The 21226-nt window shown below is 43.9% G+C and overlaps 2 protein-coding genes across 4 annotated transcripts; one reads left to right on the top strand and one right to left on the bottom strand.

The window, feature by feature from the left end:
* Nucleotides 1-154: 154 nt before the first annotated feature.
* Nucleotides 155-2206, bottom strand: LOC106576550 (thyroid transcription factor 1-associated protein 26 homolog). Its single transcript, XM_014153774.3, has 4 exons — nucleotides 1972-2206; nucleotides 1229-1586; nucleotides 663-771; nucleotides 155-559 (listed from the first exon to the last, which is right to left on the bottom strand). Exons 1-4 carry the CDS (start codon nucleotides 2114-2116, stop codon nucleotides 389-391), a joined length of 783 nt encoding a protein of 260 aa, XP_014009249.2. The 5' UTR covers nucleotides 2117-2206; the 3' UTR covers nucleotides 155-388.
* LOC106576549 (putative methyltransferase-like protein 25) lies at nucleotides 2191-20083 on the top strand. Of its 3 annotated transcripts, none has more exons than XR_006760170.2 (13): nucleotides 2191-2673; nucleotides 2831-3001; nucleotides 3440-3552; nucleotides 3941-4606; nucleotides 4907-5054; nucleotides 9268-9365; nucleotides 10902-10931; nucleotides 11902-11975; nucleotides 14854-14947; nucleotides 15748-15822; nucleotides 16235-16306; nucleotides 18427-18596; nucleotides 18843-20083. XR_006760170.2 is itself a non-coding variant. In XM_045700036.2 (12 exons), exons 1-12 carry the CDS (start codon nucleotides 2448-2450, stop codon nucleotides 18532-18534), a joined length of 1875 nt encoding a protein of 624 aa, XP_045555992.1. In that variant the 5' UTR covers nucleotides 2191-2447; the 3' UTR covers nucleotides 18535-20083. The 3 variants fall into 3 exon arrangements, 1 of the variants encoding a protein (XP_045555992.1); XR_006760169.2 differs by having other exon boundaries at nucleotides 19333-20083; XM_045700036.2 differs by having other exon boundaries at nucleotides 18427-20083.
* The last annotated feature ends 1143 nt before the right edge of the window (nucleotides 20084-21226 follow it).

The following is a 21226-nucleotide window of genomic DNA, read 5'->3' on the forward strand; positions in this document are numbered from 1 at the left end:
ACCGTGCCGTCCAAAGGGAGTGTCCAGGACATGGTCTCTTTTTTGTCCCGCTACAAATAAAACACTACATTTGTAACTCTCAATTCTGCAGTCTACTTGGATCAACACTAGCTTTAGTTCTTGGTGCACTCATATATAGAACAATACACCAGACTTCGGTTACAACCTTTTATTAACATTTAATAGAAATGGTTGCTATTTGAAAGGAATGTTTAAATATTTTACAAGAACAGCTCATCTCAAATGCCACCTTGTGGTTCAAAATGTAAATAAACTGCTAAAAAGTCTGAAAATCTATTATGATACAATCTATTCACAATGGCAGTTCACAAAAGAAGAACAAGACTCATCTATGATATAAAACCATCACAGTAAGAGTTCCAACTGTTTATTTTCCCGGCCCGGTCCCTTGAATCTTCTGGAGCAGGTATTCCATCTGTAGGTTCAGGTTGGGCTGCCCCTTCTTCGTCTTTTTGCTCAGTATCTGAAATGTCTCCATTTTCTTCTGTTTGTACTTCTTGATAGCTTCTTCTTTCTGCTCCTTGTTCTTCAAAAACTCCTATATGGAGGAAAAAATACCACTCGTTGAGAACGGTCCAACGCTTTTGACCTACGATAGTACTTTTCTGAGGACTTTAAATTGAGAACGTGAAACACTATACCTCTTTCTTATTCTTCTGCTTTTCTTTAACACTTTCAAACTCCTCTTTTGTTTTCTGATAGGAAGTCTTCCTCAGCATTTTCTTTTTACTCCGGTTACTCATGGGTAGACTGGAAAACAACAACACATTAACATTTAGCATCACGCATTGTAACTCCTTCAAGTGGTTGGCCTTGACTGCAACGACATTTCGCAAAAAGCATTGCCACACTTCATTGACATAAATTACATTTTACACAGTACACTGCAAGTGGGTAATGCATTTCATTTTTTTTCACAAACTGCTTTACTCCAAACCATTTTAGCAAATTGTATTGTCACATACACATATTAAGCAGATGTTATTGCGGGTGTAGTGAAATGCTTGTGTTCCTAGCTCCAACAGGACGGTAGTATCTAACAATTCACAACAATACACAAATCTAAAAGCGAAATAATGGAACTAAGAAATATATCAATATTAAGACAAGCAATGTCAGTGGCGTTGACTAAAATACAGCAGAACAGAATACAGTATTTACATATGAAATGAGTAAAGCAGATTGTTAACATTATTTAAGTGACTACCTGTCATTCTTTGAGGCTGCTACTGCTGGAGTGGGCTGTGAGGCAGAGTCAGTCTTGTCAGAGGAGATGCCAGCATCAGCTGCAGGGTCTGTGGATGTAGCTGGGTCCATGGGAGCTGCTTCCTCCTCTACTGGACCACCACCACCACCAGCCATCCTAGCTTTGGTTCTGTTGATTCTGTTCGTCTTAACCTCATTCCTCAGTTTCTCGGCCTCAGCCTCGTAGAGATGCCTCAGATGTTCGGGGTACTGTTCTGTATATTGGGTTTTGAACTCTGTGTTCTTCCTCCTCTCCTTCCGTAGCAGTTTGTTGTATTCATGTTTCACTTTCTCCTTCCTTTTGAAGGCAAAGCCCTGACCTGAGGCAAGAGAGATATTTATGGCTCAAGCATTAATGTATATCTGCAAAAACACTGTTTGTTAACATACACATAAACATTTAGCCACCCATGTAGCCAAGTAAGTTTATTAGCTAATTGACCAATGGGGGGCTTCATAGATTAATCAGGACCTTTATAGATTCCCCACTTCTACAGTTGGAAGGTCTAGTTATCCTGGCACTCTAACATATTGAATGATTTCATTTGATACAATACACATTAACTGCAATTTTAAACACACTTTAGCTTAGCCTGGTTGCCGTCTCTGCTCAGCTAACTATTACATTCCAGTGGCAAGTTAGCTAGCTAAAGTGACTGGAACTCAGACTACGGCTAGCTAGCACTAACAAGCGAGTTTAGCTACCTTCTCCAATACTGCCGTCGAATACTTTGTGCTCAGAGACCCACTTCTTCTTGCCCCCTGGTCGATTGTAGGGTTGGTTTCTATTGGCACGTTTTCCGTCAAATGTGCCCTTGGTCTTCATTTTTTGCTCTGCTGGTGGTGCCATTTCACTCAATTTTAACCAAAAATCTTAAGTTTCAAGTGTTTGCTTCGCATGTGCTTTTCGTCGCATTGTTATGACGTATGTGGTGGTCTCAGAAAGTCATGACAAATCCATCCATGAGCAATCGACCACGAGGGACGTCATTTGTGTTGGTGCGTAAGTAAGGATAGCGTCCGTAGAACTCAATGTATTTCGGTACAACCAACATGGCTGCCACATACGTGCTAAGAAAATCGTCGTCGTTCAGTTGCAGCTAGTTATGCCTGATTATCCTGTAAAGAGGAAGTCATTCTAGGACCTGCTGTAAACACGTCTAGGTTACAGTTTTTATTCAATGGCATCTTCCATGAATTCTCTGGAAGCGATTCAGAAAAAAATAGATGCTGTTAAACTCTTCCTCTCTGTTTCACTGAGCATCGCCAATGCCCACACTGTGGATTTCTACACTTGCGATGTATGGGACCAGTTCATGGCTGTGCCACCCGTGGAGGTCTTGACAGAGATCACTTTGAATGGTGACCACAAGAGGGCGCCAGAACATTACTTAAATCATGGCAATGGTACAGTAAGTGTTATTTTGTCGATGGTTCATTGACAAATATGAAATGTTTCATATGTAATTGTTATTACACGGTTGTAATAGTTATCAAAGTCAAAATATAGAATAAAATAAACAAAGGACAACTGTTATGTTTCTTTTTTTTTACTCTCGAAAAGCCAAGAAGATCACCTTTGGTTTCTGTGATGATAGTAAGCGCCTGGTGGATGTGGCTGAGCTCTTGGAGGCTGCCTATGCCCACTCCCTGCCTGGCCTCGGGGTCTGTGTGGGCCGCACAGAGCTACTGCAATCCCTCAGACACACTGACAACGCTCAACCCCTGGAGGAAGGTACAAAAGAATGGACATTATCCTAACCTATAGGGGAACTGTTTGTTTTACATTTTAGTCATTTAGCAGACACTCTTATCCAGAGCGACTTACAGTAGTGAATGCATACATTTAATTTTTATTTTTGTTTTTTTGTTTTTGTACTGGCCCCCCGTGGGATTCAAACCCACAACCCTGGCGTTGCACACACCATGCTGGCGTTGCAAACACCATGCTCTACCAACTGAGCCACAAGTCCAAGGCCTTGGTTCTGTCATTGCAACATACTGTCATTAGTGTCACTGATATAGAAATATAATTACTATCTATTTATAGTATTTCTATGGTCACTGACACTATGTTTGGTCACAGGTCTCTCAATAGCAATGCACAGATAGTGTACAGTTTTGCCATCCATGCAAGGATTCACGGACATTGCACATGTGTGTCCATTGGCAGTTCCAGCTGCTGTGGTGGAGAGTGATGAGTTTATGAACTCCAAGAAGTCCCACGAGGTGCAGGCCATGTCAGAGGTGGTGGCCAGCCTAGCCCAGCGCTGCCGGGTCAAACAGGTGAGACACAACCGGGTCTCATTTTAGCAGGCACAAAACAGAAGAAAACACTCTGAAACAGATCCAGGTACTATCTGATATTGTGGGATAAGAAACTCTCTTCTGTTTAAAACGTTAATGTTTTGCTACCGTGTGCCCTGGCCCTGACCACAACAGTGTTCTTCAATCCTGCTCCTGAGTACCTACAAGGTGTATGCATGCTTTTGTTCCAGCCTTACACACCCGACCCAACTTATCAAGGGCTTGATGATTAGTTGATTAATTAAACAGTGGTGGGCTAGAACGAAAGCCTGAACACCCTATGAGTAGTGCACCCAAGACAAGCTTGAACAACATCGACTGGACTACATTATTTTCTGACCCATCACAATAAATCTTTGTCTCCCAGGTGATTGACGTGGGCTCGGGGAAAGGTTACCTGTGCTCCTTCCTGTCGCTGCGGTACGGCCTCCAGGTGTACGGCATTGACTCGTCCAGCAGCAACACGCACGGCGCCCAGGAGAGGAACAGGAAGCTCAAGAAGTACTCCCGGGCCTACCAGAGGCACAGCAAAGCCAATAGAACTCTGACAGTGATGCCCCCTTCAGGCCAGGAGGACTTGGAGGATATTGCACCGGGTGAGAGAGAGAGAGAGGATATGGTTAAGATGAGTGGGGATGCAGAGAAGGAGGAGGGGAGGAGAGACGGGGAGGCACAGACCAACACAACAGGGTTAACAGATCGGAATGAGGAAGATGCAATGACATCACTTACCTCCGCCATTTTGTTAGAGGACAATTCCCTTCCAGAGTTGGACCAAAGTGACCCAGCCTCAGCTCCAGAGGATCCTTTTCTCAGTGCCCTGTGTGTGGGCATGGTGGAGCCCACCTCCCCCCGGGGTCCCCCCAGTGAGTTGAGCCTGGAGGAGAGGGAGAGGAGGAAGAGGGAGAACCTGGAGAGGAAGGCTAGGAGCTGGGTTAACAGTGGTGGCATGGGCAGCGGCATGCTGTACTCACCTCTGACCTCCTACGTTACCGCGGAGACGGAGCTCAAAGAGATTATTGGGGAGTTAGAGGTAGGTGACACTCACTGTCGACCAATAAGACAACGACAACGGCAAAACCATGCTCTTTTGAATGCAAATGTCACCAACTGCGGTTGTGTGGCAATTAATTAATTTAGATAGCTAAAGTCCCTAAGATTCATATTCACACCATAGTACATACACATTCAAGTAGACATTTTCTTTCAAGTGTGTGCTTGTGTCAGTGTGCCTATAATATAATTGTATGATCACTGATGCCAGCTCTGCATCACATTGCTAATGTAGGCCTGTTTCAGTGCTGAGGCCGCTCTCCCTGTTTTCCAAACCCAGGATGCGGTCATGGTTGGTCTGCACACGTGTGGAGACCTGGCGCCCAGCACCCTGCGCATGTTTGTGGCCAAACGGGAGCTCCTCTCTGTCTGCAGCGTTGGCTGCTGCTACCACCTTCTCTCTGAGGAGTTTGATCCCACCAGACAAGGTAATTACATGGCCAGGGGGAAAGTAAAGGTTGGGACACAGTGAGTGTGTGTGAGAGTGTGTGTGTGTTTTGAAGAATAGGTTATTATTAATATGTTTTACTTATTCTTTGGTCAGTGTATGTTTTTCCGCTACTCAACCCTCATTGTGAGTCGCAACTCAAATGACACCTCAATTGGTGGGTCACGAAGCAAAATAGTTTGGGAACCCCTGGACTTCATGACTTGACTTAAACCCTTTTGCTCTTTGAGGAGCATAGATCCTTCACAAAGTTCCTCCAGTGGGAATGGACTAGATACTGTTGGTTAGAATGACAGTGTCACTCACCTATCAAGTCCATTCAGATCAGTCAGAGGGACAGGGAAAGGAGGCAGTGGACTTACCATCTAATTACCAACCTGGTGTACAGAGAGGCTTTTGTGTATTCCCCAAGGGAAAGGCTTCGATTTCATTCATTCATTAGGTACACATGTATACATGCATGCATACATTCATACATACATACAGTATGCAGGCAGGAAGGTACAGTCACCAGCACACAGACCCACCCTCCTCCACCCCTTAGAGAACATATGGTTTCCATTGTGGAAATCTCAACCAGAGCCAAACTCTTACGTAGGACTACAGACTGCAACTGCCTCCTCTCCCCCACTAGGAGACCTGCAACCTGTCCACCGACGTCCCCCAGTTTTTATGCCTCCTCTCCCCCACTAGGAGACCTGCAACCTGTCCACCGACGTCCCCCAGTTTTTATGCCTCCTCTCCCCCACTAGGAGACCTGCAACCTGTCCACCGACGTCCCCCAGTTTTTATGCCTCCTCTCCCCCACTAGGAGACCTGCAACCTGTCCACCGACGTCCCCCAGTTTTTATGCCTCCTCTCCCCCACTAGGAGACCTGCAACCTGTCCACCGACGTCCCCCAGTTTTTATGCCTCCTCTCCCCCACTAGGAGACCTGCAACCTGTCCACCGACGTCCCCCAGTTTTTATGCCTCCTCTCCCCCACTAGGAGACCTGCAACCTGTCCACAGACGTCCCCCAGTTTTTATGCCTCCTCTCCCCCACTAGGAGACCTGCAACCTGTCCACAGACGTCCCCCAGTTTTTATGCCTCCTCTCCCCCACTAGGAGACCTGCAACCTGTCCACAGACGTCCCCCAGTTTTTATGCCTCCTCTCCCCCACTAGGAGACCTGCAACCTGTCCACAGACGTCCCCCAGTTTTTATGCCTCCTCTCCCCCACTAGGAGACCTGCAACCTGTCCACCGACGTCCCCCAGTTTTTATGCCTCCTCTCCCCCACTAGGAGACCTGCAACCTGTCCACCGACGTCCCCCAGTTTTTATGCCTCCTCTCCCCCACTAGGAGACCTGCAACCTGTCCACCGACGTCCCCCAGTTTTTATGCCTCCTCTCCCCCACTAGGAGACCTGCAACCTGTCCACCGACGTCCCCCAGTTTTTATGCCTCCTCTCACCCACTAGGAGACCTGCAACCTGTCCACCGACGTCCCCCAGTTTTTATGCTAATCATAATTCTGTCACCCTGCACTGTCTACATTGTCACTCTCACCAGCCCAAGGGAAGCATAATTCTCTCACACGCCAAATATGAAGTAGCATAAACACTGATGTGGGTTGATGAGTTGGGCACACAGCCAACTAGCGCTCTCTAGATTCGGTTAGCTAAGAAGAGACTGTTAGAATCATTGAATGGATTTATCGTCTCAGGATAACAGTTTAGAGGATTGCAAATGTGATATTTTTGACCCGCTAATGTTCAGGTGTTGAATTGGATATGATTTATCCAGCATGTATTCTGACTTCATATGAGAGCGCTGTAGTATTTGTATTCCAATCACACTTAATCATTCCCGAAAAAACTTCATTAAGTCATCATTCTAAATGTACAATACACTAAGAAAGATCTACTCTACACAGAATATAAAGACCCATAGGGCTATAGTATAGAAAACACTATCTACTCTACACAGAATATAAAGACCCATAGGGCTATAGTATAGAAAACACTATCTACTCTACACAGAATATAAAGACCCATAGGGCTATAGTATAGAAAACACTATCTACTCTACACAGAATATAAAGACCCATAGGGCTATAGTATAGAAAACACTATCTACTCTACACAGAATATAAAGACCCATAGGGCTATAGTATAGAAAACACTATCTACTCTACACAGAATATAAAGACCCATAGGGCTATAGTATAGAAAACACTATCTACTCTACACAGAATATAAAGACCCATAGGGCTATAGTATAGAAAACACTATCTACTCTACAGAATATAAAGACCCATAGGGCTATAGTATAGAAAACACTATCTACTCTACACAGAATATAAAGACCCATAGGGCTATAGTATAGAAAACACTATCTACTCTACACAGAATATAAAGACCCATAGGGCTATAGTATAGAAAACACTATCTACTCTACACAGAATATAAAGACCCATAGGGCTATAGTATAGAAAACACAAAGGCAAGGAGACTTGTCTGATACATGGACCTGCAGCTGAAAGGTCAACAGTAAATAGTCCATAGTAGTGTCTATATCCTGTCCCCTTGCTTTTTTCCCCTCCAATTTACAATACATTTGTTTCCCTGAAATCAACAGTGAAATATTTTCTCTTATAAACCGGGTGGTTCAAACACTGAATGCTGATTGGCTGAAAGCTGTGGTATATCAGACCATATACCACGGGTATGACAAAACATTTATTTTTACTGCTCTAATTACGTTGTTAACCAGTTTATAATAGCAATAAGGCACCTCAGGGGTTTGTGGTATATGGCCAATATACCGCGGATAATGGCTGTGTCCAAGCACTCTGCATTGCGTCGTGCGGGGGAACAGCCCGTAGCCGTGGTATATTGGCCATATACCACACCCCCTCGGGCCTTATTGCTTAAGTCTACATTCCGCAATTCTTTTAACCTAGAAGACTCAATATCATGTGGTTCTTTTCTCCCTGTCATAGCTAGATATACATTTAGCTTCAGACAGATGTGATTGGTCAGAATGTTAGGTCCAGCTGCTCCCCTATCCCTCCTTTATGAGGTATGAAACCTGGAATCCTCTCTGTGTGTGATGACAACCCCTGCGTGCTTTTAACAGTGATTCGGCACCGTGGCGTGGTGAGCTGCTTCCTATCACACTTTCTCTCTTAACACTGCGACCCCTGACCTGTTACTCACCACTCTGTTGGGTTCGCCAATAATGACATCACAGCATTTTGATTGAAAACACTTGAGTTGTGCCAGACGTCCTTGCATGCTTCTCGCTCCTTCTTCCTCTATCTCTCTCTCGCTGTCCCGGCCTTGCAAAGAATTCTGGGATGCGGGCCAAACCCTGCATTGTACTACCTCACCCTAAAAGATGGGAACCCAAACCACTAAAAGAGCTCAAGACTATAAGAGTGTGGAGATCCTTAGCTAAGTCGTATAGGAAACATCCATTCAATTGTGTCATATGGAACGATAGCCACTGGACTGCACCATTCGTCATAGTCATTCAGTCTGGTGGATTTAGCCGAGTGTGAGACCCATCATCTGATGTGAGGTCAGCTTCCCTTAACAACGTAAACTGGCCCGGGACCAGTCCTTAAGGTTGTGAAGTAAGCGTGCCGCAGAGCCCTAGAGCCACTGGGTCTCCTTCTTCCTGACTGTTGGGAACTAACAGATGCCTCGTCGCACGCTACAATATTAGAAACACTTGTGTGTGTGTGTATGTGCCAGGGAAGGGGGCGAACAGTGCTTGGCCCTCGAGACGTGGTCAGTTCAGTGTGGCTGAGATAAGGCTAGCGTGCTAGCGAAATGTAAACACTCCACAACATACACTGTAAGCTAGCCTTCAAACTCTAGCAAAGCCTGTCTGCTCCAATTGACTCTGACCAGGACTGCCTCTGCTAATACCACTACCATGTGTTCAACAGGAGTGGAGTCAAAGAGCAAGGTGGCTAAGGGGTTAGCGACGCCCGCGCTCTCGGGCTTTTCGAGTTTGAAACTTCAAAGCTAGTTTGGGAAGTCTCTGAATAGCATTAATGTTTCACTTCATTCTCTCTCCCTCTCTCCCTTTGGACTTTTGTTGGTGGCCTGTCATCTACCATAGTCACACTTTCCTATGGTGTTAAATACACGGTGCAGTTCTGACACAGCTGGTGTTAAAGTGTGTGTGTTTGTTTGTTTCAGAGTGTCCAAGCAGCAGCGTGTGTGGTTTCCCCCTGAGTGGCTACGTGAGGGAGCAGTCCTGGTTCTGTGGCAGAAATGCCAGGATGTCGGCGTGTCTGGTGAGCTTGACTCACCTTAGGTGACAAATATTTAGCCAACTGTCATTTGCTATATATATATATATATATATATATATATACACCACTGAACAGAAATATAAAGGCAACATATAATGTATTGGTCCCATGTTTCATCAGCTGAAATAAAAAAATCTCTGATTTTGTACATACTTTTGTTTACATCCCTGTTAGTGACCATTTCTCCTTTGCTAAAATAATCCATCAACCTGACAGGTGTGGCATATCAAGAAGCTTATTAAACAGCATGATTCTTACACAGGTGCACCTTGTGCTGACGACAATAAAAGGCCACTCTAATATCTGCAGTTTTGTCACACAACACAATGCCACTGACGTCTCAAGTTGAGGGAGCATGCAATTGGCATGCTGACTGCAGGAATGTCCACCAGAGCTGTTGCCAGAGAATTTAATGTTAATTTCTCTACCATAATCCGCCTCCAACGTCGTTCTAGAGAATTTGACAGTACGTCCAACCGGCCTCACAACCGCAGACCACGTGTATGGTGTTGCGTGGGCGAGCGATTTGCTGATGTCAACGTTGTGAACAGAGTGCCCCATGGTGGCGGTGAGATTATGGTATGGGCAGGCATAAGCTATGGGCAACAAACACAATTTCATTTTATCAATGGCAATTTGAATTCACAGAGATATCGTGATGAGATCCTGAGGCACATTGGTGTACCATTCATCCGCCACCATCACCTCATGTTTCAGCATGATAATGCGTGGTCCCATGTCGCAAGGATCTGTACACAATTCCTGGAAGCTGAAAATGTCCCGTTCTTCCATGGCCTGAATACTCACCAGACATGTTACCCATTGAGCATGTTTGGGATGCTCTGGATTGATGTGAACGACAGCGTGTTCCAGTTCCCGCCAATATCCAGCAACTTCGCACATCCATTGAAGAGGAGTGGGACAACATTCCACAGGCCACAATTAACAGCCTGATCAACTCTATGCAAAGGAGATGTGTCGCGCTGTATGAGGCAAATGGTGGTCACACCAGATACTGACCGGTTTTCTGAGCCACGCCCTACTTTGTTTTGAAGGTATCTGTGACCAACAGATGCATATCTTTATTCCCAGTCATGTGAAATCCATAGATTAGGGCCTAATTAATTTATTTGAATTGATTTCCTTATATGAACTGTAACTCAGTAAAGTCTTTGAAATTGTTGCATTTTATATTTTTGTTCAGTATAATATTTCTGTCAGCAACGCTTTAATGCACCGTCTTTCAACTAGACAGTATAGTTGAGGGCACTATACGGTTAGGTTGTGCCACAGTATTGACTTTTTAGTGCCCACAACTGTTCAATGCTGTACAGTTGGTCCTCAGTCTGTTATTGTAGTGAGACTAACTAATTGATATCTTCTACCTTTTGAGTACCACATGTTGTAAGAGCAATGTAACTATTTTAACTCTGTTGTGACCCCAGGGAGAGTCCATTCATGGGGTCCAAATAAATACTGAATACTTAATAACATTTCACTTTATTTTCTCTTGTTCAGGCTTTGGAGAGAGTTGCCAAGGGCCAAGGGGTAAGTACTATATACATGTATATCTATACGTTGGACACATTTGGCCAAACTACACTTCAATGAGTTGTCTGTGTGAGAATGACATCATGAAATCACACTTCAATGAGTTGTCTGTGTGAGAATGACATCATGAAATCACACTTCAATGAGTTGTCTGTGTGAGAATGACATCATGAAATCACACTTCAATGAGTTGTCTGTGTGAGAATGACATCATGAAATCACACTTCAATGAGTTGTCTGTGTGAGAATGACATCATGCAATCACACTTCAATGAGTTTTTTTGGTTGCTACAAATTTGTGCTCATCAAAGATAATCAAAGCTGATCAATTGAATGATTGCATCCAGCATCTGGCCACGTGCGTTTCCCAAACGCTACAGATCCTGTTTTTATATGACGCCTTCCAGAGCAAATGGATACGGATGCCTTAGAGAACACTGTTCCATACATCTCCAGGGTCTTTCACATACAATAAGGCCTGATTGAGACTTACAATACGATAGATATTTGAGCCGCCGACCTTAGTCTGCATCCCAAGTGGCACCCTATTCCCTATATAGTGCACTACTTTTGACAAGGGCCCATAGGGCATCCCATAGGGCTCTGGTCAAAAGTAGTGCACTATATAGGGATAGGGTGCCGCTTGGGACGCTAGCATGCGGGGTCAAACCCGTTACACGATACTGCCCGGACCATTCATAAATCATTGTTCTGAATATTAATGTAATCACTAAGGGATGGGATTGCATGCTTAAACGGCAGCTCGCGTCCAACAACCAGTCTGATTGCACTCAGATCATATGTTGAGTTTGGTATAAGCATTGGGCATTGTCATAAAAACGTTTCCTCCAATGGGTTTTAATACGCACCCTAATCACTGGCAGAGAGTGAATGAATATCTCAAGAAAATAGTTTTTTTGTAAGTGAAGACAACATGGGATCTTTGTTTATTTTGTGTCTCCCACAGATTCAGATGGAGTCACTCTTCTATAGGGCCGTCCTCCATGTGATTCTAAAGGATCACTACAGCTCCTTTAAAAGGTAGGTTTGGTCTCCCTAATCCATGTGATTCTAAAGGATCACTACAGCTCCTTTAAAAGGTAGGTTTAGTCTCCCTAATCCATGTGATTCTAAAGGATCACTACAGCTCCTTTAAAAGGTAGGTTTGGTCTCCCTAATCCATGTGATTCTAAAGGATCACTACAGCTCCTTTAAAAGGTAGGTTTAGTCTCCCTAATCCATGTGATTCTAAAGGATCACTACAGCTCCTTTAAAAGGTAGGTTTGGTCTCCCTAATCCATGTGATTCTAAAGGATCACTACAGCTCCTTTAAAAGGTAGGTTTGGTCTCCCTAATCCATGTGATTCTAAAGGATCACTACAGCTCCTTTAAAAGGTAGGTTTAGTCTCCCTAATCCATGTGATTCTAAAGGATCACTACAGCTCCTTTAAAAGGTAGGTTTGGTCTCCCTAATCCATGTGATTCTAAAGGATCACTACAGCTCCTTTAAAAGGTAGGTTTGGTCTCCCTAATCCATGTGATTCTAAAGGATCACTACAGCTCCTTTAAAAGGTAGGTTTGGTCTCCCTAATCCATGTGATTCTAAAGGATCACTACAGCTCCTTTAAAAGGTAGGTTTAGTCTCCCTAATCCATGTGATTCTAAAGGATCACTACAGCTCCTTTAAAAGGTAGGTTTGGTCTCCCTAATCCATGTGATTCTAAAGGATCACTACAGCTCCTTTAAAAGGTAGGTTTGGTCTCCCTAATCCATGTGATTCTAAAGGATCACTACAGCTCCTTTAAAAGGTAGGTTTAGTCTCCCTAATCCATGTGATTCTAAAGGATCACTACAGCTCCTTTAAAAGGTAGGTTTGGTCTCCCTAATCCATGTGATTCTAAAGGATCACTACAGCTCCTTTAAAAGGTAGGTTTGGTCTCCCTAATCCATGTGATTCTAAAGGATCACTACAGCTCCTTTAAAAGGTAGGTTTGGTCTCCCTAATCCATGTGATTCTAAAGGATCACTACAGCTCCTTTAAAAGGTAGGTTTGGTCTCCCTAATCCATGTGATTCTAAAGGATCACTACAGCTCCTTTAAAAGGTAGGTTTGGTCTCCCTAATCCATGTGATTCTAAAGGATCACTACAGCTCCTTTAAAAGGTAGGTTTGGTCTCCCTAATCCATGTGATTCTAAAGGATCACTACAGCTCCTTTAAAAGGTAGGTTTGGTCTCCCTAATCCATGTGATTCTAAAGGATCACTACAGCTCCTTTAAAAGGTAGGTTTGGTCTCCCTAATCCATGTGATTCTAAAGGATCACTACAGCTCCTTTAAAAGGTAGGTTTGGTCTCCCTAATCCATGTGATTCTAAAGGATCACTACAGCTCCTTTAAAAGGTAGGTTTGGTCTCCCTAATCCATGTGATTCTAAAGGATCACTACAGCTCCTTTAAAAGGTAGGTTTAGTCTCCCTAATCCATGTGATTCTAAAGGATCACTACAGCTCCTTTAAAAGGTAGGTTTAGTCTCCCTAATCCATGTGATTCTAAAGGATCACTACAGCTCCTTTAAAAGGTAGGTTTAGTCTCCCTAATCCATGTGATTATAAAGGATCACTACAGCTCCTTTAAAAGGTAGGTTTGGTCTCCCTAATCCATGTGATTCTAAAGGATCACTACAGCTCCTTTAAAAGGTAGGTTTGGTCTCCCTAATCCATGTGATTCTAAAGGATCACTACAGCTCCTTTAAAAGGTAGGTTTGGTCTCCCTAATCCATGTGATTCTAAAGGATCACTACAGCTCCTTTAAAAGGTAGGTTTGGTCTCCCTAATCCATGTGATTCTAAAGGATCACTACAGCTCCTTTAAAAGGTAGGTTTGGTCTCCCTAATCCATGTGATTCTAAAGGATCACTACAGCTCCTTTAAAAGGTAGGTTTGGTCTCCCTAATCCATGTGATTCTAAAGGATCACTACAGCTCCTTTAAAAGGTAGGTTTGGTCTCCCTAATCCATGTGATTCTAAAGGATCACTACAGCTCCTTTAAAAGGTAGGTTTGGTCTCCCTAATCCATGTGATTCTAAAGGATCACTACAGCTCCTTTAAAAGGTAGGTTTAGTCTCCCTAATCCATGTGATTCTAAAGGATCACTACAGCTCCTTTAAAAGGTAGGTTTGGTCTCCCTGGTTACGGAGACTACTGAGAGAGTCCAGGTGCCCCTGTCTTGGGGAGTCTGCAGTACCGTTGACAAAACCTGTTAGCTTTTGCTCTAGTGGGTTTTTACTGGCCCTCATTTTATGGTTTGTGGCCACTTTGTAAGAATCTCCACTTACTCAAATTCATTCAGCTAGGATACAAAAAACACAGACTTCTGATGTGAAGATACAACAAGGGTATTCTCTACCCCTCTAGCTGAAGCTGTGGTCAATAGTAATTTTGAACATTGTAAGGAGCAGCACACAATGTAAGATCCATCAGACTTCCTGAATGGGTTGTTGACTGCTGCTGGGTAAAGTAGAACAAGTGAAGAGGAATGATTGATCCTGGTGAAGACAGTTGGTCTTCTCAGCCCCATAGAGACAGGGGAGGTACCCTCTGTATTACACACACACACACAAACACACACAATGACAACCACACACATGATGGCAACCTCACACCTCTCACTGACACACCCCTCACTGAGTGAAGTCAGGATCCCATACCTCATGAATGGACCTGACCACCTCTCTACTGTTGCATGTGTGATGACCGTTTCACTTTGGTTGCCAGGGTGTTGTAGCGTAGTGTAGCAAGGGAGGAAAAATAAGAGAGGGAAGAGGAGAATCGGATGCCTATGACTTAATATACACTGGTAGGCTGATTTCAGCGATGGTGATTTGGGGGTTGAAAGAGCTGTCTTCACGTGTGTGTCGTTGGCAGCGAGAAGCGTGTGGGGAACGTCTACTCCAAGGCCACCTCATTCGTGGACTACGTCTGGAGAGCCCTCCGGAGGCTGGAGCTGGACGAGTCAAAGGTCAGTGATGGGAGATATCAAAATATTAGGACGTTTTGGGAACAGACTTGGGAATGTTCTTCAGAGCAACACATCCTCAGGGGGAATCCCACACTGCTGCTTTGGACACCAGGAAAGCAACCCGTAATGGATTTGGTGTAAAAAAACAACAACAGCGTATTCTTGGCGTAAGATGTGAAATCCCGGCGAGAGGACAGGCTTTTAGCATAGCTCTGTACAATTGAACTGACAGTAACGATCATCTGTAACGGTACCTGAAGTCCCTGTACAGTTGAACGTCTTTGGTTGCTCTACACCATCTTTGAAACTGACATATGGAATCTAAAGGGCTGTTTAGAAATGGACAAGTTGTGTAATGTGCACCTAGAGTACTGTGTGATCATGGGTAAGGCATGTCTGAACTGGCTCCCTCGAGTCGTTCTATAAATGAGAGGTTTGTTGCTCGTAAAGCCTGGGATTAAAAGTGTTCAATGGGTTGTGTGTTACCACTCTCATGTTACTCACCTATCACCTCCACACATGACTCTGCTCTGTCTCTAACACTTCCCACATTCTTCTCTTTATCCCTCCCTCCCTCTCTCTCCCATCTCTCCCTCCTCCATCTCTCTTTCACTACCTCTTCTCTGCCTCTCGCCCTCCCTCCCTCTCTCTCCCATCTCTCCCTCCTCCATCTCTCTTTCACTACCTCTTCTCTGCCTCTCGCCCTCCCTCCCTCTCTCTCCCATCTCTCCCTCCTCCATCTCTCTTTCACTACCTCTTCTCTGCCTCTCGCCCTCTCTCCCTCCTTCCCTCTCGACCAGCTGTCTGACGGTGTCATACAGGGTTACCACGACACATACCGACCCAGGATGGTTGAGATGGAGGCCTTTAACATGGTAGGTCCCAACTGGGATACTATAGCACTACTACCTAGAGGAAGTATCATCACTCTGAATGAATGGCTCACACAGGACTTCTATGGCTATAGGAGCATTGATTCTCTTTGTCCAGCACTTTCTGTTTTAGAGCGGTTCACGTTTACACAACTCCCTCAATGACTTGTGTAAACTCTACTCTGTGTAAATAATCTGTCAATTAAGTGATATTTTTACTGTCCTCAGGCTGCTAATGAAACCTAGTTTTGAAATCAGAGGTGTTCTATTTCAGTGATGTTACAACAGCCATGCCCTTGCTCTGCTTTGATAAGGTACCTAGTTGTATTCCGTTGGATCCCATAGTGTTGATGTACACTTAACAGAAGTACACTTAAAACTAGTGTTTACTGACCTGCTACCTGTGTTTACCCAGCTGAAGGTGACTTTGGCTCCCTGCATCGAGGGTCTGATTCTCCTGGACCGCCTCTGCTTCCTGAAAGAACAGGTACAGGACCAGCCTCAACCACAATGGCACACAACAGACTTGGGATGCATCTCAGTAGTCTAATGTGGCTGCCTCTCCTTGTCTCCTTCATATGCACTGATCTGAATAGGGATCGGTGAGACTAAAATGGTGGATGTCTATTGGGGATTTGCTTTCACCTGTCCAGTTCCTACAGGTCCGTGCAGATAAAGGAGAGGAGACAAGGGATGGGGTCCACTATTGAGATGCACCCCAACTACAGCACACCAATCAATGTTACTAAAAAAGGAGAGGCATCACTTCATCCTTGTTCATTCTCTGTCAATCCCTCCAACCTGTGGTCAGACACACACAGACACACACAGACACACACGAACACACACAGACACACACGAACACACACAGACACACGCAGGCCAGATATAGTGGTCCGGTCCCTATGACTTCAAACGGCCGCTGCTCGACACCAAACATCTCTTTTCCTCATTGTCCCATCATTACCAGTGTCTGGTTCCCCAGAGCTAAGTAGTGGGTGAGAACATGACCTCAGCCGCCAGACCAATGGAGGGAACTATTGTTTCTCCCTCCCAGCTACAAACAGAGGAGGTCTGGGCCTGGAACGCACATTGTCTGGCTAATTGCTATAGGGTGTGTTCATTGATTCACAATGTGATAGGACAAAACGCAGAAGGATTCTTGGAGTGTGGTTTTAGTGGCTTTCGCTGCTACAGAGACAATGGCTATACCGTTCAAGCCTGGTCCCAGATCTGTTTGTGCTGTATATGCAACATTGACCATAGAAGTTGGCTATACAGCAGAAACAGATTTGAGACCAGCCAAATACTGTACCTGTTTAGCTGTTCCATTCATGTTTTCTCAGAAGGGATTTTGGATGACGTGGTTATGTAGACTATTAGTTGTCTTCGGTCCATCTCTTTAAAGTGATACAGTGGTGTGGCCCTTAGAAGGGTTGAGCTATTTTCTGAATGACTTGGGTAGGGGAATAATGTAGTGATTATGACTGTTACGCGATGGCTTCTGCTTACGTCCGATGTTCCAGACACGTAGTCCCACCTTCCTGTTAGGTTCAGCCGTTTAGAATTTCTATTTTCCATTTCCTGCTCTGAGAACATGCTTTTAAAAAAAACTACTTTAAAACGCTCCACGTCGACACTCTTCAAATGTAATGCTGAGTGATCCTTGTGCCAATTTGTGATGAGTTCTCAAAGTTATCACACACATTACACGGCTATATGAAGAAACTCCCGATTCATATTTCATATGGAGTCCTTCCTATTGAAGTCATAGCGGTGTGTACTCAACGGACGTGTCCTTTAAGGCCCCTAAACTCAGCTCCTATAACTGCTGTATGTTTATCCATAGGTCTTGATGATTTGCTTGTCCCAAACATTAAAGGAGTATTGCGACTCGTTAAATTTCTCCGACGACAGATCACTTAAGTCGGGAGAAATCAGAGAGGACGCCATTAGGGTTGAGTTCGCGCTGTGGAGAGTTTGAGGTGTCCCCCTTATTACAGACCAGGGGTGTAACTTCACACCGTTGTACCCCGGGCCAAAACTAATGACGGTAATCTGTGATTTGAGTGATCGTAATGAGCTATCTAAGGTTGATGCCTTGTACAAAAGTGTTCCCTAACAGGAATATGTAACAGAAATTGATTAGAATGCAGATTTTTTTCCCAAGTTCAACCAAAAGTGTCCACACTCAAAATGACATATACTGTGTGTGAGCGTGCGTGCATGTGGTGGTCAGTGCAGACTGTTGATTTAGCTTTGTACAAAAGCATAGCTCTCAGTGCAGGCCTACCAAACACATGGAGCCATAATTGGTCAGTATCTGTAAGGTATCAAGCCAGACTGTGTTCAAACATAAAGACAGTGTTCAAACATGCTGCTTCCAGCCTGTCAGAGTCCACCTAACACAATATTTGCACAGATGTGACTACTCGAGGGAAACATTATAAAGATATTTTACAGGGGAGAGAGCAGTTCTCATCTGAGGCCCCTCGCGGCGTGGTTCAAAGACAAACTCTGCGGTGGTGTGTTTTGGGGGGGGGGGGGGGGTCTTTGACGTTGTTTTCTAACTGTTTTTGTTCTTCTTGTCGTTGATGTCTGTTACAGGAAGACGTGGCGTTCTCCACTCTGGTGCAGCTCTTTGATCCGCTGTTGTCGCCGCGCTGTTACGGAGTTGTCGGAGTGAAGGCCCCTGGGACGGAGTTGTCAGAGTGAAGGCACCTGGGACGGCATCATAGAGTTCTTGGAGATGGGATAAACTGCATTTTCTGCCATTTGTATGTTTTATTTTATTCCATTTTTTGCTGACCATGATTTTAGTAAGGTTTTAATGTGATTATGTACTCCTTACTCAGTCACGTACAAATATGGGATCATTGTTTAGTGTTTTCTCTACTTTTGCCTCCTCTGGTTTCTGCCAGTCATACTGTACTATGGGGTGTACTATACCATATTGTATTAATACATCATTTTTAGAAGATAAAAAAGTTCCTGGTGTGTTTTCTGCTCTTTTCCCACCACAGCTGGTCTTTCTCTGAGTGCCTGCCTTAGAGGACCAAACATTAAAACCACATGGTTAAAGCACCTGGAAAAAACATCTCTCCTTCCCTCCCTCATTTCTCAACTCTTACCTCTGTCTTTTATTGATTTATTTATACTGAACAAAAATATAAATGCAACAATTTCAACGATTTTACTGAGTTACAGTTCATATAAGGAAATAAGTCAATTTAACGAAATAAATTAGTCCATGGATCCATGGATTTCACATGAATGGGCAGGGATGCAGCCATTGGTGGGCCTTGGAGGGCATAGGTCCACCCACTTGGGAGCCAGGCCCAGCAAATCAGAATGTGGTTTTCCCCAGAAAAGGTGTTTATTACAGACAGAAACACTCCTCAGCAACCCCCCACCCCCCCTCAGACAATCCCACAAGTGAAGAAGCAGGATGTGGAGCTTTGTGAGTGTTTTTAATTTGCACCCTTATGTAAACATTGTTCCACCCACATCTAGCACCCGATGTCACAGGAAGGCCAAAAAGATCATCAAGGAACAACAACCACCCGAGCCACTGCCTGTTACCCTGCTACCATCCAGATGGCGGGGTCAGTACAGGTGCATCAAAGCTGGGACCGAGAGACTGAAAAACAGCTTTTATCTCAAGGCCATCACTGTTAAACAGCCATCACTAGCACAAAGAGGCTGCTGCCTACATACAGACTTGAAATCATTGGCCACTTGAATAAATTGATCACTAGTCACTTTAATAATGCCACTTTAATAATGCTTACATATCTTGCATTACTCATCTCATATGTATTTACTATATTCTATATCTATTGCATCTTAGCCTATGCTACTCGGTCATTGCTCATCCATATATTTACATATTCTTATTCCATTCCTTTACTTAGATTTGTGTGTATTAGGTAGTTGTTGTGGAATTGTTAGATGACTTGTTAGATATTGCTGCACTGTCGGAATTAGAAGCACAAGCATTTCGCTACATTCACAATAACATCTGCTAACCATGTGTATGTGACCAATAACATCTGCTAACCATGTGTATGTGACCAATAACATCTGCTAACCATGTGTATGTGACCAATAACATCTGCTAACCATGTGTATGTGATCAATAACATTTGATTTGATCTGTTCTGTGCATCGAATGGGGTTGGAGTCAAGGAAAAATAAACATTTGTTCCTCCCAAATATAACAATGTGCATTACATAAATATTCAAATAAAGTGTGTACATAAAATGTCTGTAAAACCACAACGAGGACATCGACCTATCAAGTAGGTTTTGATAAATCATTGGGTACAGTGCAGGAGTAGGCTGAAGTGATGAACGACAAGGCGTTAGTTCTCGTTCACATTTAAAACATAACATGCATGGACATTGTATCATTAACACTTCTGGGGAATAATGTCTGGAGGATGAAAATCCCAAAACATTCTCTTTTCCTCAGAGTATTATTTATATCACCTGTCTGATATCTTGACTTTCTCTATGCCACAAAACCTAAAGGTAGAAATGTCATGTTTTAGGTCATTATAATGTACAATTCAACTTTTACGTTCACTAATTCTCTGTTTGAGAGAATGAGAGGTTTTTCCTATATAATGCGTCCCACATTGACATTTAATCATGTAGATAACATGGGTGGGGGAGCACGTAAAATTGTGGGTGGCAGAAATATTCACAGTTCATTATATTGTTGCACTGTGCGCAGCCTCTGCATTTATAGCTACCATTCAGAAGATGGCGTAAAAGAGCCTGGCTCATTTTCATTTGTGGCTGGCAGTTGGCATGGACCAACTTGTTGCGTAAATTGCGACCTCTCCTATATACTATAAGTGGTGGGTTCTTAAATTCTGCTGGTAAAGCTGGGTCTGATGATAAAACATGCCAATGTTTCTTGACAGCATCTCCCACTTTGCGAGAGTTCAAAGTATATGTGGAGCCCCACAAAAGGACTTTATTACAGACAGAAATACTCCTCAGCACCCCTCCCTCAGACGATCCTGCAGGTGAAGAAGCTGGATGTGGAGATCCTGGATGTAATGCCAAATTCTCTAAAACAACATTGGAGGCAACTTATAGTAGAGAAAAGGAACATTAAATGATTTGGTAACAGCTCTTGTGGACATTTCTGCAGTCAGAATGCCAATTGCGCGCTCCCTCAAAACTTGAGACATCTGTGGCAAAACTGCACATTTTAGAGTGGCCTTTTATTGCCCATAGCACAAGGTGCACCTGTGTAATGATCATGCTGTTTAATCAGCTTCTTGATATGCCACACCTGTCAGGTGGATGGATTATCTTGGCAAAGGAGAAATGGTCACTAACAGGGATGTAAACAAATGTGTGCACAACATCTGAGAGAAATAACCCTTTTGTG

This window comes from Salmo salar, chromosome 17 (genome assembly GCF_965601325.2).
Source record: "Salmo salar chromosome 17, fSalSal1, whole genome shotgun sequence".
In the NCBI taxonomy this organism is placed as follows: Eukaryota; Metazoa; Chordata; class Actinopteri; order Salmoniformes; family Salmonidae; genus Salmo; species Salmo salar.

Bases quoted from the DNA above. Each gene is read 5' to 3' on its own strand.
- LOC106576549 (XM_045700036.2), top strand. From the start codon at position 2,448: ATGGCATCTTCCATGAATTCTCTGGAAGCGATTCAGAAAAAAATAGAT. The intron at 4,607-4,906 runs GTAGGTGACACT...TTCCAAACCCAG, and splicing joins AGATTATTGGGGAGTTAGAG to GATGCGGTCATGGTTGGTCT. The intron at 5,055-9,267 runs GTAATTACATGG...TGTTTGTTTCAG, and splicing joins GTTTGATCCCACCAGACAAG to AGTGTCCAAGCAGCAGCGTG.
- LOC106576550 (XM_014153774.3), bottom strand. From the start codon at position 2,116: ATGGCACCACCAGCAGAGCAAAAAATGAAGACCAAGGGCACATTTGAC. The intron at 1,587-1,971 runs GTAGCTAAACTC...CTCTTGCCTCAG, and splicing joins CGACGGCAGTATTGGAGAAG to GTCAGGGCTTTGCCTTCAAA. The intron at 772-1,228 runs GTAGTCACTTAA...GTTGTTTTCCAG, and splicing joins GCAGCCTCAAAGAATGACAG to TCTACCCATGAGTAACCGGA.